Genomic DNA, 17,028 nt, shown 5'->3' on the forward strand with positions numbered 1-17,028 from the left:
CATCAAAGACATTTATCAAAAAAAATTAAAAAAACGTCTGAGGATATCATACCCAGGAACTCTCATGTCAAATTTCATAAAGATCGGTCCAGTAGTTTAGTCTGAATCGCTCTACACACACACACAGACAGACAGACAGACAGACAGACAGACAGACAGACAGACAGACACACATACACCACGACCCTCGTCTCGATTCCCCCCTCTATGTTAAAACATTTAGTCAAAACTTGACTAAATGTAACAACAGAAAAAACAGACATGACTCTCACCATCTTCATCCGTTTTTCTGATGATGTGCCCACTAAGTCGCCCATCCCCCATGCGTGTGTAGGCCAGAATCTCCATCTTGTACGACACGAATTTGCGCAGTCCTTCTAATGTGACATTCAGGGTGTTCACCCCTTCCACGTTTTCAAACATCTGTGTATTAATGCTTTCTGATGGTTTGTACAGCACCTGAAAGATATTAACAACACTGGGAGTTCATGGAAAAGAAATGGTAAGGCTGAGCATGTGCAAAACATACATGTACACTCACATCACATACATACACACACAGACACACACGCACACACATACACCACACACACATCCTATCAGTGTGCACGATTAATGAATCATCTTCCCCCACCTACCAGCTCAAGCCACTGCTTTAAACTCCCACAAACAAACAATAGAGTACAACATTCCTTCATCACCAACCTGCTTTCAAAGCATTTTCCCCTTCAAAAATACAATTAACCCCTGTTTCAAGACTCTAATTTGTCCATGTATAACTTCTGTAAATCTACCTCATTTTCAAGACTCTAATTTGTCCATCTATAACTTCTATAAATCTACCTCATTTTCAAGACTCTAATTTATCTATAACTTCTGTAAATCTTCCTCATTTTCAAGACTCTAATTTGTCCATCTATAACTTCTATAAATCTACCTCATTTTCAAGACTCTAATTTGTCCATCTATAACTTCTGTAAATCTACCTCATTTTCAAGACTCTAATTTGTCCATCTATAACTTCTATAAATCTACCTCATTTTCAAGACTCTAATTTGTCCATCTATAACTTCTGTAAATCTTCCTCATTTTTAAGACTCCCCCTGTCTTTAACAACCTTTTTTTTCTCAAATGTTTGGAGGTCCTAACAGGCGGAGGGGTCATTTAATCATGTCTGCAAATCTACCACCATTCATTTCAAGACTCCCTCTCTTTCGCAACCTCATTTTCTCAATTTAGTTTAGGTCTTGACAGGAGGGGGTGGGAGGAGGGGAGAGGGGGGGGGGGAGAGGAGGGGGGTTCCCACTGTATACTAAACACCCACCTTGTATCCGAGAATCTGTCCGTTCTGTTCCAGCCTGGGTACTGGGCCCCACGTGACCAAGATCCGAGTGGACCCCACAGAGTTGCCCTGCAGGGAACTGGGGCTGGCACTCGGTGCTGTGGACATACACGCACTTGGGTCATATTTGCAATCATTAGAAGAATTAAAAAGCATGATCCAACTACAGTTATCACAAGTTTTAGAAAGCATGATCTTGGAGCTTGGTTTTTGTTGTTCTCGCTGAAGTCAGAATCTGCACATGAATGTGCTAAGATTTTACAATTCTTAGAACGCATAATCTTAACTTGAAGATTTTGAAGCTTGGTTTTTGTCTTTTCTTCTTACAGAAGTCAGCATCTACACATTAATGCACTGAAAATATCACTTATTCAATGAATGTTGTGCAATAGTAAGTAAGCCGCAGAGTATGTATAATCTTGATCATTGACAGGAACAGCTGCAATCTAACATGTACACTTTTGCAAAAATCGGTTAAATATTTCTTTAGTTTTCACTTCGTTTTTATTGTTCATGCTTCTTTTTCACGTAACCTGTGTGCTTTTAATCTGCTGACAACAAAATGAAGACTCTGACAAGAGAAACAACAGCTGTATATTGCCCTTTGAATTTGCAGCAAGGTGATTGCCTCCCATGGAGACCTTTTTCTCAGTTTTGCTCTACTTTGTATGCTATGATATTTTACTGATTTTTTAATTCAATTCTTCAGGGCAGAGCCTATAAACACTCACTGGACTCTCTGGTTTTGGCAGTAGTGACAGATGAGTAAGAAGATTCGCCAATATCGTTGTAGGAGATCATGCGGATCTGATAGTCCATCCATTCCTGTAGGTTCACCAGGATGTAAGAGTCTATGTTCATTCCATTCTCCAGCTGCAGCGTAGTCCATGTGGCTTCATGCACGGAGACCACGTCCTTGTCTTCCGCCTCTGTGCTCCACATGCGGTAGTCAATGCGATACCCTCTTGGAACGCCGTTCCACTCGTGACGCGGTATAGGCTGTGGACAGATTTTGTGCAGTGTTATAAGGCAGCATGTTGAAAACTGAGGAAGCAGAACATGAGAGAGAGAGAGAGAGAGAGAGAGAGAGAGAGAGAGAGAGAGAGAGAGAGAGAGAGAGAGAGAGAGAGAGAGAGAGAGAGAGAGAGAGAGAGAGAGAGAGAGAGAGAGAGAGAGACGGAGAGAGACTGAGACGGGGAGAGAGAGAGAGAGAGAGAGAGAGAGAGAGAGAGAGAGAGAGAGAGAGAGAGAGAGAGAAAGAGAGAAAGAGAGAGAGAGAGAGAGAGAGAGAGAGAGAGAGAGAGAGAGAGAGAGAGAGAAAGACAGTTATGACACAGACAGAGAGACTATTCATCGAAAGAATGCAAGACATCATATGAACAGCAGTTATCTTCTTCTTCTGTGTTCCTGAGCGTTTTACTCTCAGGTTTTTGTTTTGGTGAGAATTTGGCATGCCACAACAATTTTACTCTACTACGGGGGCAGGATAACGCTGTCTTCGAGAATGAGCACACTACGTATCTGTGTGCTTCCAATTCACTGGACCGTTGCTGGTAATTCTGGATCTTTAACAATAACATGTGCACAGGTCCTTTTGCATTTATGTTCATACAAGGTGGTACTATTCCGTCTGCTTTGTGTCTTCACTGATTGTTGACGCAGGGAGTAAAGAAATATAGCTCTCTGTACCTCAGCCTCAAACCCACACCGATAACAACTAGTACCAAAGCCACCACATGAAAGTCAGTGATAAAGACTTAACATTTAAAAAAAAAAAATTAAAAGAAAAAAAGACTCGGAGATTATGAACTCACAGTCCAGCTGATCCTGAAAGCTGTAGCATTGAGCGGCCGCACCGTGACGTTACCAGGGGGGACACCAGGGGGCGCCTGTAGCGTTTCAAACGGCCGTGTCGGCTCACTGGGTGCACTCTGACCCACCACGTTCTCCGCTATGATCTTCAGCTGGTACTTGGTAAACGGCTTTAGATTCTGAACCCATATTTCACGAGCGTTGGGGTCTGAGATGGTGTAGATCTGCTGGTAGTCGTCATTTTCTTCGTTATCGACCTCCCTTGCATGAACGATCCACTGAGTGATGGAGGTCTTGCCATCGAAACCCGGGAAGAACTGAAGTAGCACCGTGCGAGCTCCGATGTTGGAGTAGCCGAGGTTGTAAGGAGGGTGCGGCAACTCTGGAAAGAAAAAGCAAAATATCTTCTTCGTCAGTTACTGTAAAGCAAAGCTGGAAATAAAGCAGGCACAGATTCAGGAAATGGTCAACACCACTGAAATCGCCATCTGCTGTTTGAATGGCCTTTCTCTTGCTGTCATAAGCTACAAAGCTGTGTTTGCATTCTCTTTTCATCTTTGTTTTTCATTTATTATGTCACACATACAAACAAACTTTGTTCTGTTTGCAGTTTAGCCCATTTCCTCCTGTGCCATGGAAAGTAACTCCATCAATTTCAAATTTAAAAAAATCGTATCAAAATAACTACTGCGAGTTTTCCGAAATCATAAATGCTCAAACATCACAGGAAGCCTGTACAAATAGAACAAATATGTGTCATAGATAGCATTGTCCGCAGCGGATGCTTCAGGAATCTGCAAGCAGGCACCACAGCAGGAAATATTGGGCGCTCTAACGGGAAAAGGAGTTAGGCTGACATATTATTCAGTGACACAAGGAAGCAGGTACCAAGAATTTCATTGTGGGCAGAATACACTTCCATAATCAAAAAATCATCTTCACTGATCAATATTGATTTGAAAACTCCTTACCTGGAGGGACACCTGACTGTATGTCAGCAGACACCACCTGCCCAGCTCCCACTGTGGTCTTGGCGGAGACATAAATGGTGTAATTGGTGATTGGCACCAGGTCGCGTATGGTGTACGACGTCACTGTATCCGGCAAAGGCAAAGTTTGGCTCGTAGCTGGTAGGTTCTTCTTCTCAAATTTCAGCACATAGCCTGTTCAGTAACATTTCACTTAGTATAAGTTGTGAACAAGTAAGAAAAAAATGGGGGGGGGGGGGGGGGGGGGGGTTGTGATTACAGTCAAAACGTACAAGGTATTCTTCCATCGTGTTGAAACAAACCAAAAAACAAAAATCATTAACCTTAGACCTGACTGGAAGAACGCCCACTTCTTCCTATGACATGCAGATCAGGATAAGCATGAGACCAAACAAAAAACAAAAAAACCAATCCTCACAGAATGTTTAAAAAAAAAAAAATAATGTAATTTCTTTGCTTATGGCAAAACAAATAACTAATAAACTGAGTGAAAAAGGAAATAATAATTTGACTGTTATGTATCTTGTTTGTCCTCTTTGAACATCATTAGACCAAAGTTCTGGTGAATGTTCTATTTTGTCTATAATGAAACATTCCATAAACTGACCTTTCTTGTGTTTTGACTGTCCATTTTCATGACAGACAAAAAGGTAACAAAACTTAGATTATTAACCCCTTCACTGCCACAGTATAACAGCATTTTGGTATTGCTATGAGCCAGGGCAAAATGTCGCTTTCTTTGGTAGGTTCACTAATCTGTTCACTGCTCGATCATTTATTGAGATATCTCTTAGATCTTTGGCATGTGTCTTGCTTATACCCTTGGCTATTATGTGATAACATGATCATTGGACTTTGTTTGAGATTGTTGTAGTAAAAATTGATATAATGACCATTTTTGTCAAAAAATTACAGTTTCCGGACTTACACACACACATTGCAGCACGTAAAACCACACAAACACTGCTAAAACTGGTGTCAAACATCAGGTACTCACATTACAGCCCATAAAAGTATTCTTCTGTGTGGTAATCCATAAATCACTTCTTGTAGAGCTTCCAGAACACTGTATCGCTTGAAAACAGGTCTACGAGTTGAGGTCCGACTTTCGGCCGCCATTTTGAATCCTATAGATCGGTTCAACACTTCTAAGAAAGTTTTCGCCACGTGGTACTAACTTATCCGAACAGTCAATGGGAAAGAACTGTGCTTAGAACCCCTACAAGTAGTTGGACAGTGACTACCTCCCACTCAGTTTTCAGATATGTCGCTGAAATGTCGTTGATGTAAATGCCACGTACCTAGTACGTATATGGGCGTATGACAAACTGAAAATGACCACGTACCTAGTATGAGCTGGGCAGTGAAGGGGTTAAGCGTTATTTGCATACCTGTCAAGATCCCATTGCTTTCACTTGGTGCAGACCAGGTGACACGCAGAGATCGGTCCTGAACGTTATCAAACTTCAGGTCTCCAACAGGGCCAGGAACTGCACGTACACAAACAGAATGGGAATCAGGCTTTTCACTTTGCACACCCAGGTTAATTGTGGCAAGCTCCACACACAGGAATACAGAAACCCTCTCGGCCTCAATCAGATTTCTGGCAGACTTCTGTACTACTAACAGCCCCACTCAATCTTACTTGAGATCATCGACTGCTTAATCATATCTTTTGAACCAGCAGACCAATTGACTTGGGCTTTTTTGGTTAAAATAAGCTAAAGAGCCATTATTTAATTTGAAAAATAAGTCAAGTGACATCCGGGCTGATAAATGTTGTTGGGGCTGTAAGGGTTACCCGTGCAAAAATTTAGAGTTCCGAAAGTTTAACTATTGTCTTCCTGCCATAAAGGTGTGACGATGTAGAAGAGAGACTCACATGCAGATGAGTGTATTTGCTAGCCACTGTTCATATTCATTTAATTAAATACCATACATTTTTAAGTAAAGCCATTGTTCATATTCATTTAATTAAATCCATACATTTTTAAGTAAAGCCACTGTTCATATTCATTTAATTAAATCCATACATTTTTAAGTAAAGCCACTGTTCATATTCATTTAATTAAATCCATACATTTTTAAGTAAAGCCACAGTTCATATTCATTTAATTAAATCCATACATTTTTAAGTAAAGCCACTGTTCATATTCATTTAATTAAATACTTTACATTTTTAAGTAAAGCCACTGTTCATACTCATTCAATTAAATACAATTATATTTTCAAATAAATCATTGCACATACATTTTAATCACAGCACACTGAATGCCCCATAGTCTTCCTTTTGATCTTATTCTTGAGAAAACGTTTTCTAAACATAGCACAAACATTCACGATTTAAGTGAACAGGTATTTATCTGATTCATGAGAAAAGGTCTTCTAAAGGTAGCACAAACATTCATGCTTTCACTGAACAGGTATTTAACTGCACAGGTATTTCACTAAACTGAAGAGGGACATTTATCTCACCATCTTCCTGTGTTTTCACGGTGACCGGTTGACTGAAAGGCCCAGGGCCAGGTGACGTCTGACACGCTATTGTCAAGGTGTACTCCGTGAACTTCGCAAGGTCATAGATCTCCCTCGTCTGCCGCCCCTCCATGTTGTTGGGGTCGGAGCTGACGAAGAAACTGCGCACTTGAGTCCCGTTCTTCAGAACCTCGATCATGTACCCAAGGTTACGACCGTTGATCTCCCCAGCATTCGGAGGATCCCACTGGAGAAAAACTGTAGTGGAGTTGGTTGCCGTGGCGACCACATTTTGCGGAGAACTTGTAGGTCTGGCCTCGCGAGTCCAAACATAGAACGGGTTACTGATTGCGCCGATTCCTTCCTCGTTGTACGCCGCGAGGCTGACCGCATACTGCTTGTAGGCGACCAGATACGGGATGGTGTGCGAGCGTTTCTGGGCTCCGGGAACACGCATGTCTCGCAGGGTGAGGTCAGGCAGGTTGGCCACCTTGTAGCGTAGAATGTAGCCCTGCAGATCTCCGTTCCACGTGCTCTCCTCTGGCGGGTCCCACGTAGCGACGATCTCGCCCTCGCCTCCTTGCGTGCAGAAAAAGTTCCTGGGAGGGCTGCTAGGAGCTGCAGAAATCAAGCAGGTACGAAAATTAAACAACAAGTAAAGCTAGTTATATGAATGTTGAACCGTACACAAAACAAAACATACACTACAGTAGAACCCCCCTTGTAAGAACCCCAAATTTAAGACTCCCTCCTTTTTAAAAAACTGTTTTCTCAGATTTTTTATTCATAGCCTCTGTACATTTACTCCCATTTTAAGACTCCCTCCTTTTTGGCTCACGTAAGTGTAGCCTATGCGATCGTAACTTTGTCTGTCTGTGCGTTTGTGCGTGTGTGTGTTTGTTTGTGCGTGTGTATGTCTGTGGTAGAAACTTTAACATTTTGTCATTTGAAGATGTCACATTATGACGTAAGAGGGTTAGACGTCACGCGAAGGAATTACTGAAAGTCTCGGTCATTGTTATTTTGAGCGGGCCGAGACTAGTTGGCAGTCGTGTCCCTGTAAGTAGGCTACATGCAGACAGACAGATCTAGATCTAGTGTCTCCCTTTCTTGCACAGTGTCACCTATGCTTACTATGTGTGTGTGTGTGTGTGTATGTGTGACGGAGTGATTGAGTTTGTGTTACTGTTTGTCGATTTCTTACGTGAGCCTTGAAGGCTTCGCCTCTTGTTAAGACCTGATATTCTCAGATTGTTGGAAGTCTTAAAAGGGGGGTTCCACTGTACTACATCAACATATCAGTCTTAGAATTGGCCAACAAACAAATACAAATAATATGGTGTCCAGAAAATGGACAGTCAAAACCAAGCAGTGAATTACGTTCAGTCTAGTGATAATAATGTCCTGTCAAACACAGTGAGGTATTAACAGAGGAGCGAATCCAAGCCATAACACAAATATGCGTCAACATATATATTTCATCTGCAAGTCAATCTGAATATTTTTCTTTACTTTTTCGTGGACACCTACATAGAATGTAAAAGTGCCAAGACTTGAAATTGAATAAGCACAAGTAAAAAACAAAACAAAGATTTATGCAGCTTACTACCACACTCATCTGATAGCTTTTAGAACAAGTGATATCAGAGACAACCCCACAAATGCTTCTCAAAATGTCAATCAAGTTGAAAATGACTCAAAAGTTTCTCTGAAATGAAAGTTCATCTTCTCAAAATGTCAATCAAGTTAAAAATAACTCAAAAGTTTCTCTGAAATGAAAGTTCACCTTCTTAAAATGTCAATCAAGTTCAACATGATTCAAAAGTTTCTCTGACATGAAAGTTGACCTTTTCAAAATGTCAGTAACGTTGAAAATTAAAAAGACATTTCTCTGAAATTGAAGTCCATCTTCTCAAAATATCAGTCAAATGAAAGTTCACTCACGCTGCGTGGGCATCTTGAGGGGGTTTTTGGGCATGGGCTGACTGGCGTTGCCTTCGCCCACAGAGTTGACGGCTGAGATGCGGAAGCGATAATAGCGTGACGGCTGAAGGTTGGACACGACGTGCCTCGTCGCTGAAGGCTGGACCTCATCTGGGTACACCTCCCATCCCACCCCATCATTATTGCCATCTGCAGGAGAAACAAGGGGAGATTATGTAATATTTGTTTTGACTGGCTGTAAACTAGCTGTGAAACCCTACTGCATTCCTTCACTATTTTGACGGACTACTGTTTAAAAAAGTCACCAAGCTTATTTTCAAATCACTGTCAAACACAGCACGCGCACACAGAAACACACGCACACACAGTAACACACGCAAACACACTCACACACACACGCATGCACACAAACACACACACACACACACATTTACACCTCCCATGTACACAATTCATGCAAACAGCCTACAGCTGACTCCAGACAATTTCAAACAGGCCAGAACTTCAAGAAAATTCAGAAGTTCTTTAATTTATCCTACATGTTTTACATTGCTATATACCAAACGTTTCACTGATCATCTTATCATGCTTTTGAGTGCGAAAGTTCTAGAGCATAAGGCCAAAAAAAAAATAGGTCTGTTTACGGTAACCCGGCCGACCGACCCTATTTTTTTTGCGCGACCCCAGACTTTTTTTTGGCATTTGGGAAAAAAAATCTTTTGGTTTTTTTTGCAAAATAACGTAAAAATATGGTTTTTTGGAAAAAAAAAAAAAAAAAAAAAAAAAAAATAAATCCCGACCTACTGACCCTATTTTTTTGGCCTATGTTACCGTAAACAGACCTATTTTTTTTTTTGGCCTAAACCCAAAAACAGATTGACTGCAAACGTTCCATTGAGTCCATGTACTTGTGAATGTTTTCTTTTTGTGAAAAATTGTACGTTCCATTAACTAACCACTTTGGGTTTTTTAAATTCCAGAGCATAAAGCGACCACTTAGTAGGATTCTCATGTCTGTAGATGTACTTGTGAATGTTTTCTTTCGTCAAAAATTGAACATTAGATTAACTAACTTTGTTTCTTATTCCAGAGCCAAAAGCGACCACTTACTGGGGTTCTCCTGCCTGAAGGTAATGATGTACTTGATGAGAGGGCTGTTGCCGTCAAACGCTTTGGTCCATACCATGACCACACTGTTGTTTTCGTTCTCATTCAGCGTCACATTATGGATGGTTGGCGGTCTTGGCAGCTCTGCACAAAATGCAAAAAGAAAATGGTTACTAATCCATTACTTCCTGCCCAAATTCAAACGTGGATGGAGTCCACGTCCCAAGGAATACATACTGATAATTACCACCGCATTGCAGAGTGGGGGAAAATAGAAGTGAAAGAGATAAGGAACATATAATCCAGTTTTCACAATGGGGAGTTGTGATGTGTAAAGTTTCTTCGTTGGGCGTTACTTAGCCCTACAGAAGGGATCAGGTTAATGAGTAAAAATATATCACTTGTAAAACTGGATCAAAATTCATCTCAGGCAAAGTAAAGACAGCAAACCTCATTTAATCTTGCATTGCTTACAACATGTTTTTTGTTATTTGCAGTCACCCCTGTCACATTCAGTGAAGCTATCATTCTGTTGTTTATCCCCAGTGGAGATCACATGACACCTGTATACACTAAGTTCTCAACTCAAAAGCACAACAATCACCATTTTTATTGATCAGACATTTGTGATCATGTTCCAAAAAGATGATTTTGTTTCCTTCCTTTTCGATCCTGGTTACAGCTATAGGCCTCAAACTCTATAGGACCCGAAACTCACCAATCACACCCAAAAATAACCTATAACATTCAGTGAAGCAATATTACTTGTTTACCCCCAGTGGAGATCACATGTCACCTGTATACATCCCATTCTCAACCCTATCGGCCCCTAACGCTTTAGGATCCAAACCTCCCCTATCACACCTAAAACTCACCTATAACATTCAGTGAAGCGATACGACTGTCATTCCCGCCAGTGGAGATCACATGGCACTTGTAGACGCCAATATCCTGAGCCGCAACACCGTTAACGATCAGCGTTCCATCATCCAGGATCTGGTAACGACCTGTGCTCCTGAGCTGTTTTTCATTATTCATGCTACCACCCTTGTAGAAGAACCACTCCCACACCGGTACTGTGTTGTCGTCCTGCGTTACGCCGCACTCAAAGCGCACCTGTGTGCTGAGAATCACTGTCTGGTTCTGTGGCGGTCGGATGATCTGTGTCTTGGCTGTTGAGAAAGAGCGCATTACACAATGAACACCAAAGCTGTGCACCAGTCTACCATCTTGTGCTAAGAGAACACATTGCTATAACAGTATGCAAAGAAAAATGGTAATGGCAATTTTCCTTGTTTTCATGAGGACAGTAACCTTTTGAGCCTTGAGTATTGGTTCAATGCATCTTCACTAACTGCAATAAAGGAAAATCTTGTAGGACACTGGTAACTTTAACATCCAAAAGTCTATTCAGTAATTACTATACATCTTAGAGAAATAAAGCTGTACCACAATGCAATACATGTATCGGCCTTTTATCTTCTCGCTTTATTCATAATATGAAAATCTCCATTTGGAGGAAAAACAAACAAACAAAATAAACATATTGCTTTACAAGGGAAAAGACAAGTGATAGACATGGGAGACAACTTACTTATAACTGTGAGATGCGCCTGTGCTGACTGCTCTCCCTTGAGGTTCTGTGCGTGACACTTGTAGATGCCGGAATCTGCTTTCTCCACCGATGCGATGAGGAGGTAGGGTCTTACCTTCTGCAATCGGCCGCCAAACACTACCTCCTGTTCCACCCCGTCCACCACTGAAAGTACACACACACTGCAATGATGCCATCAGTACACACAGACAGGAGATTCGAAAATTTTCGAAACTGTCATTCCTGGTACAGCAGTCCCCAGGGTTCCTGCAGGGCAGAGCTGATACAATTCAATGAGTTTTCAAGGACATTTCCAGGACCAAAAAATGCTTTTCAAGGACATGATTTTCCCCAAATTAATGCAAAGCACCAAGCTTACCTTCAGTTTTTCAAGTCTGCAAACTATTAGTCATTCCGTAGTTGTTTCCCTTGCCAACTTCCGGGAAGGGAAGCAACTACGGGTGACTAGTAATAGTTAGTTCGTCTGCTTTCGTTTTCACTCGATCTTTTATTCTCCCAAAATGTGTGTACTGTATTTGACGAAAAAAAGGGGGTTGCATTTTTTTTTAAATAAGACAAGCTGCTGACGAAATGTATAGGCAACAATTTGGAAAAATCAAGTACTTTTCAATGACTATTTAACAAAACTCTATTTTCAAGCACTTTTCAAGGCCTGGAAAAGGTTTTCCAATTTTCAAGGAGTTTTCCAGGGTTCAAGGACTCTGTACGAACCCTGAGTCCCTCTCATGAACGGACACCCTTGGGCCATTGCAAAACTGTCCGTACATTGCAGGTGTCCGGTCACGGGAGGGGTGACCACACCACCCCCTCCCCCATACACTCACACAGAGACACACAAACAACAGGATTGAAAATTAGTGTCCGCGTCCACGTTTTGCAGGCGACCGTTTAAGGGGGGGCAAATATAGAAGGAAAACACTCCGTGCCGAGCAAATGTGTCCGTACATGTCAGGTGTCCGCTCACGCCGGGGGCCGTACATTGCAGGGACTGCTGTACAGTTAGACCTCCAAAAATCTGAGAAAATCAGGTCTTACAAAGAGAGGGAATCTTAAATGGGGGGGGGGGGGGGGGGGGGGGGGGGTGTCTGAAAAGCAGGGTTCCACTATTCTATCTTATTAAAAGCTTTATTATTTGAGCTACATTGACACACACACCCCCCCCCCCCCCTCCCTTTCACTTCTCCAGCATATATCAGAGAAACACAGGTCTTCAAAAGAAAAAGTCTTCAATGTACAGAGATAATTAGCAGAAACCAAGGTCTTAAAACAGGGTTCCTGCAGGGCAGAGCTGATACAATTCAAGGAGTTTTCAAGGACATTTCCAGGACCAAATAAATGCTTTTCAAGGACATGATTTTCCCCAAATTAATGCAAAGCACCAAGCTTACCTTCAGGAAGGGAAGCAACTACAGGTGACTAGTAATAGTTAGTTCGTCTGCTTTTGTTTTCACTCGATCTTTTATTCTCCCAAAATGTGTGTACTGTATTTGACGAAAAAAAAAAGGGGGTTGCATTTTTTTTTTAAATAAGACAAGCTGCTGACGAAATGTATAGGCAACAATTTGGAAAAATCAAGTACTTTTCAATGACTATTTAACAAAACTCTATTTTCAAGCACTTTTCAAGGCCTGGAAAAGGTTTTCCAATTTTCAAGGAGTTTTCCAGGGTTCAAGGACTCTGTACGAACCCTGCATGTTGGTAAACCAAAAAATATGTACAAGGAGGAATATGAACAAATAAATAAACGCAGTTATTTACTCTTTTCTGCTTGCCTCATCACCACAATTTTATTTGGAAACAAAAATTCTCGGGAGCAAACTACGCATACCTTTCATCCAGGTGATAGTAGGGGTTGGGGCCCCAGTGACCTTACACAAGAATCGAGCGTCTGACTGTTCCACGATCGTCAGGTTCTCTGGAGCCTCTACGATCTGGGGTGGAGCACCTGAAACATAGAAAAATGAGAATGGTAAGTTTATGGAGCGTTTACTTGGAAAAACAAAACATTCACCAGAAGAACCCTGATCAACCGAATTTCAAAGCAGACAAACAAAATTCAAGATGTTTGTGTTCCAATCTCATCCAGTCTGAAGCATTCAATTCGTTTGACAATGTTCGTTCGGATACTGGAAGGAGCAAAGGTGAAGATTGCACCAAATACATTACATACAAATTGAGAAGTTGACGCAGTTTGGGAATAAATCGTTCAATATTCTTAGACGCGGAAAATTAGACTGCTTCAGCAGAATTGGAAAGTTGTATCCACAGAAAAGTCCCACCCCTGAATGATGCAAAGAGGGAACACTTATCTTGGGTGGGGTTTTGGCATTCTTCTTCTGCGTTCGTGGGCTGAAACTCCCACGTACACTCGTGTTTTTTGCACGAGTGGAATTTTACGTGTATGACCGTTTTTTACCCCGCCATTTAGGCAGCCATACGCCGTTTTCGGAGGAAGCATGCTGGGTATTTTGCGTGTTTCTATAACCCACCGAACTCTGACATGGATTTCAGGATCTTTTTCGTGCGCACTTGGTCTTGTGCTTGCGTGTACACACGGGGGTGTTCGGACACCGAGGAGAGTCTGCACACAAAGTTGACTCTGAGAAATAAATCTCTCGCCGAACGTGGGGACGAACTCACGCTGACAGCGGCCAACTGGATACAAATCCAGCGCGCTACCGACTGAGCTACATCCCCGCCCAGGGTTTTGGCATTATTATCTGCTTCTTTGTCCTCTTCAAAGACCAGATTGACATAGAAATGAATGTTTTGCTTTCTCAATAACTAAAGCTTCCAAAAACTAACTTTTTTGTTTCCCTTTCTTTTTTGACCTGTTGCATGCAGGCTGCTTCAACCCCGAGTTGTTTTGCCTTTGTTTCTTTCTTCTTGGCCTTACCAAAAACTAACATTTCTAGTTTTATTCTGACAACTCTGTCAAGCTTTATAAAACAGCATTTGCATGAAATTTCAATGCAAATGAAGGTCGGCTAAAGCGACACTATACTTACTATTGACGTTCAGGGTAACGGCGATGTACTTCTCTCCAGCGTCATTGGTGGCAAAACACTGGTACTTCCCTGCGTCAGGAAGGTCAAGGCCAGTGATCTCCAGGCTGCCGTTACTGTACTCTGTGTGTCTGAGTGGGAAAGAGATAGGATAAGATTTTGTATTTTTCATCAATGAGGGTAATGGTATAACTATAAGAAAACAAGAGAGAGAAAAGAGAGAAAAGAGAGAGAGAGAAAAAAAGAGAGAGATGGGGGGTGGGGGGGAGAGGTAGAGAGAGACAGAGCGAAGAGATATAGAACAGTTGAAGATCATTGATACAGGCGTAATACAGAACAGCAAAGGTTCTCTCAGCAGCAGTTTCGTTCATTGGAATTTTCTTATTGTATTCCTAATAGAGTCTTGGATTTTGAAATGACCATCAGACAGGTACATTTTCTAACTCAGTACATTGGAACACCAACATAGCTAAGACAAAGCTACGACTCAGTCTCATGAGATTCCCTCGTAGGTTTGAGCTTTAGAACTTGTTCTATTCCTGCGAGCCAGTCGTAGGGCAATCGCAGCGCAGAGCCAATCAGAACGAGTTGTTGTGGCCTTCACGCCGTGACTTGAAAAATGGCGGACAGTGGGGGACAGCGTCTCTTTGTCTATTCAAAACCTTTTGGAAGAACAGTTGCTTACTCAGATATAAAGGAGACGTTTTAGGCGTGTACAGCGGTCGGGAACCATTAATTGCAACTGTCTGGGAACTTAATTTTTCGCAAAGGCGTAATGCTGAAAGGTATTTTTCAGAAAGGTAGAGCCATGTTCGAACATTAGCATCTGCTCTCGCACAGCGCGTTTGCCGTGTTCACTGTGAGACGTCACTTCCGCCCCGCTCGCGTGGAGTTATCGTTCGTCAATCGTTCATCGTGTGACGGGTCAATGGCCTACAATGTGATCGGCTCAAGATCGAATCGCGCGATTGAATCTTAACGATTGAATCGCCCGTGTGACTTTAACTTAAGGGACACTCTATTGTATCGGTGTACCAGTATCGGGCTGATATCTTACCTTCCTGTACTGAGTGTAGAAACGGCCCTTCCATTAAAGAACCATTCAAGTGTGGGTTCAGGCACCCCTTCAGCTTGACATAAAAGGGTTGCTGACTCGCTGAAATCACGCTCTAGCACCTTGCCTTGCAGGTTACTTGGTATCGCTGGTGGCACTGTTAGACAAGTCCAGAAAACAAATCAACCAATTAAAAAACAAAAATCAGCCAAAAATGTGTTTACTTTATCTTTGTCATGAATACAAAGAAGAATGAGCAACTGATTTACACATGAGGCGAGTTGCGTACAGCTTCAAAATCAATAAAAATGTGTTCAATTTCCTAACAAGGATACGGAAATTATGACACTCGCTCGCTTGTCCGTGGCAAGTACAAATTTGACTGGGAAATCAACAATCGCGAATCACTCTCTAGTTGGTGGAGCAGAAAGTTTGTCAACTTCTGAAGTGGTAAATTCTAGTTTTCAACTACGCAGTTGGTCACTTCGACATTATTGCAAAATGTATCTGACTACATATTGGATTAGTTTGACTGACAGTTCGTCCTAATGTGCCTTGAAAGTGTGTTCACAGACAGACTATCTTTCTCAGGGGGGAAAATTGAATGATGAGAACACCAGCAGAGGAAAGATCACATTAGAAGAGAACGGGAAGGTGCTAACTGGAAAGCATGCTGCCAACCAATTTGCTGAAAGCTATGCAGCTGAGAGCAACCTCCATGTTAGCCCCGAGAAACAGAGAGAAGCAAGAAGAGAGAAAAGAGAGAGACCTGCCAGACAGTCGACAGTGGACGCCATGAGTCAACCACTCACACTCCACGAGCTGCACTCAGCTCTGAAAAAGTCAAAGGCGAAGAAGTCCCCTGGCCCAGACGGCATCACCAACGAGATGCTAACCCACCTTGGTAGTGCAGCAGAGAACAAGCTACTCGAGGTCTTCAACAGCAGCTGGCAAGAAGGATCGCTACCACAACTCTGGCGAGAAGCGATCATGATCCCCATCTTAAAAAAAGGGAAGGATCCAAAGAAGGCCACCAGCTATCGCCCAATCAGCCTCACCAGCTGTGTTGTGAAGACCCTGGAGAGAATTGTGAACGAGCGCCTTAGGTGGTACCTGGAATCCAGGAACCTCCTCGCCCCTGAACAAGCTGGATTCCGACAGTTCCGCAGCACTGAAGATCAGGTCACTTACCTGGCGCAAGAAGTTGAAGATGCCTTTCAGGAACAGAAGCTGGTCTTCGTCACCTGGATAGATCTTCAGAAGGCCTTTGACAAGGTCTGGAAAGATGGACTCCTTGTAAAACTGCTGAGGAAAGGCGTGTCCAGCAACATGTACCAGTGGATTCGCTCTTACCTCTATAACCGCAGGGCAAGAGTTAACGTCGACCAGACCAAAAGCAAGAAGTTCCTCCTTCGTCATGGCGTCCCTCAGGGCGGAGTCCTCTCCCCCACACTCTTCCTTCTCTTCATCAACGATCTGGTGTCTGAGATGCCCAAGGGGATCAAAGCTGCTCTCTACGCAGACGACCTTGTGATCTGGTGCAAGGAGGAGCACGCAAGTACTGCCACCTACAGAATGCAGCAAGCGGCAGATAGGCTGAACGCATGGGCAGAAGATTGGTGCGTCTCCATCAACAAGGAGAAATCCTCCACCACCCTATTCACACTGTCGCCAAAGCAGAAAGC

At 42.5% G+C, this 17,028-nt stretch overlaps 1 protein-coding gene across 1 annotated transcript in view; it reads right to left on the bottom strand.

The window, feature by feature from the left end:
- Positions 1-17,028, bottom strand: part of LOC138957158 (protein sidekick-2-like) — a 66,554-nt gene that overhangs the window by 11,782 nt on the left and 37,744 nt on the right. Inside the window, exons 2-15 of the mRNA XM_070328319.1 lie at positions 15,347-15,500; positions 14,293-14,420; positions 13,113-13,229; positions 11,264-11,428; positions 10,545-10,841; positions 9,673-9,813; positions 8,563-8,751; positions 6,619-7,236; positions 5,535-5,633; positions 4,126-4,317; positions 3,157-3,536; positions 2,074-2,341; positions 1,325-1,440; positions 273-459 (exon numbers count right to left, since the gene is read on the bottom strand). Of these exons, the coding sequence (XP_070184420.1) occupies positions 273-459; positions 1,325-1,440; positions 2,074-2,341; positions 3,157-3,536; positions 4,126-4,317; positions 5,535-5,633; positions 6,619-7,236; positions 8,563-8,751; positions 9,673-9,813; positions 10,545-10,841; positions 11,264-11,428; positions 13,113-13,229; positions 14,293-14,420; positions 15,347-15,500 (3,051 nt within the window). The remainder of the gene's footprint in view (positions 1-272; positions 460-1,324; positions 1,441-2,073; positions 2,342-3,156; positions 3,537-4,125; positions 4,318-5,534; positions 5,634-6,618; positions 7,237-8,562; positions 8,752-9,672; positions 9,814-10,544; positions 10,842-11,263; positions 11,429-13,112; positions 13,230-14,292; positions 14,421-15,346; positions 15,501-17,028) is intronic.

The sequence above is a fragment of the Littorina saxatilis genome, linkage group LG2 (genome assembly GCF_037325665.1).
Source record: "Littorina saxatilis isolate snail1 linkage group LG2, US_GU_Lsax_2.0, whole genome shotgun sequence".
NCBI lineage: Eukaryota > Metazoa > Mollusca > Gastropoda > Littorinimorpha > Littorinidae > Littorina > Littorina saxatilis.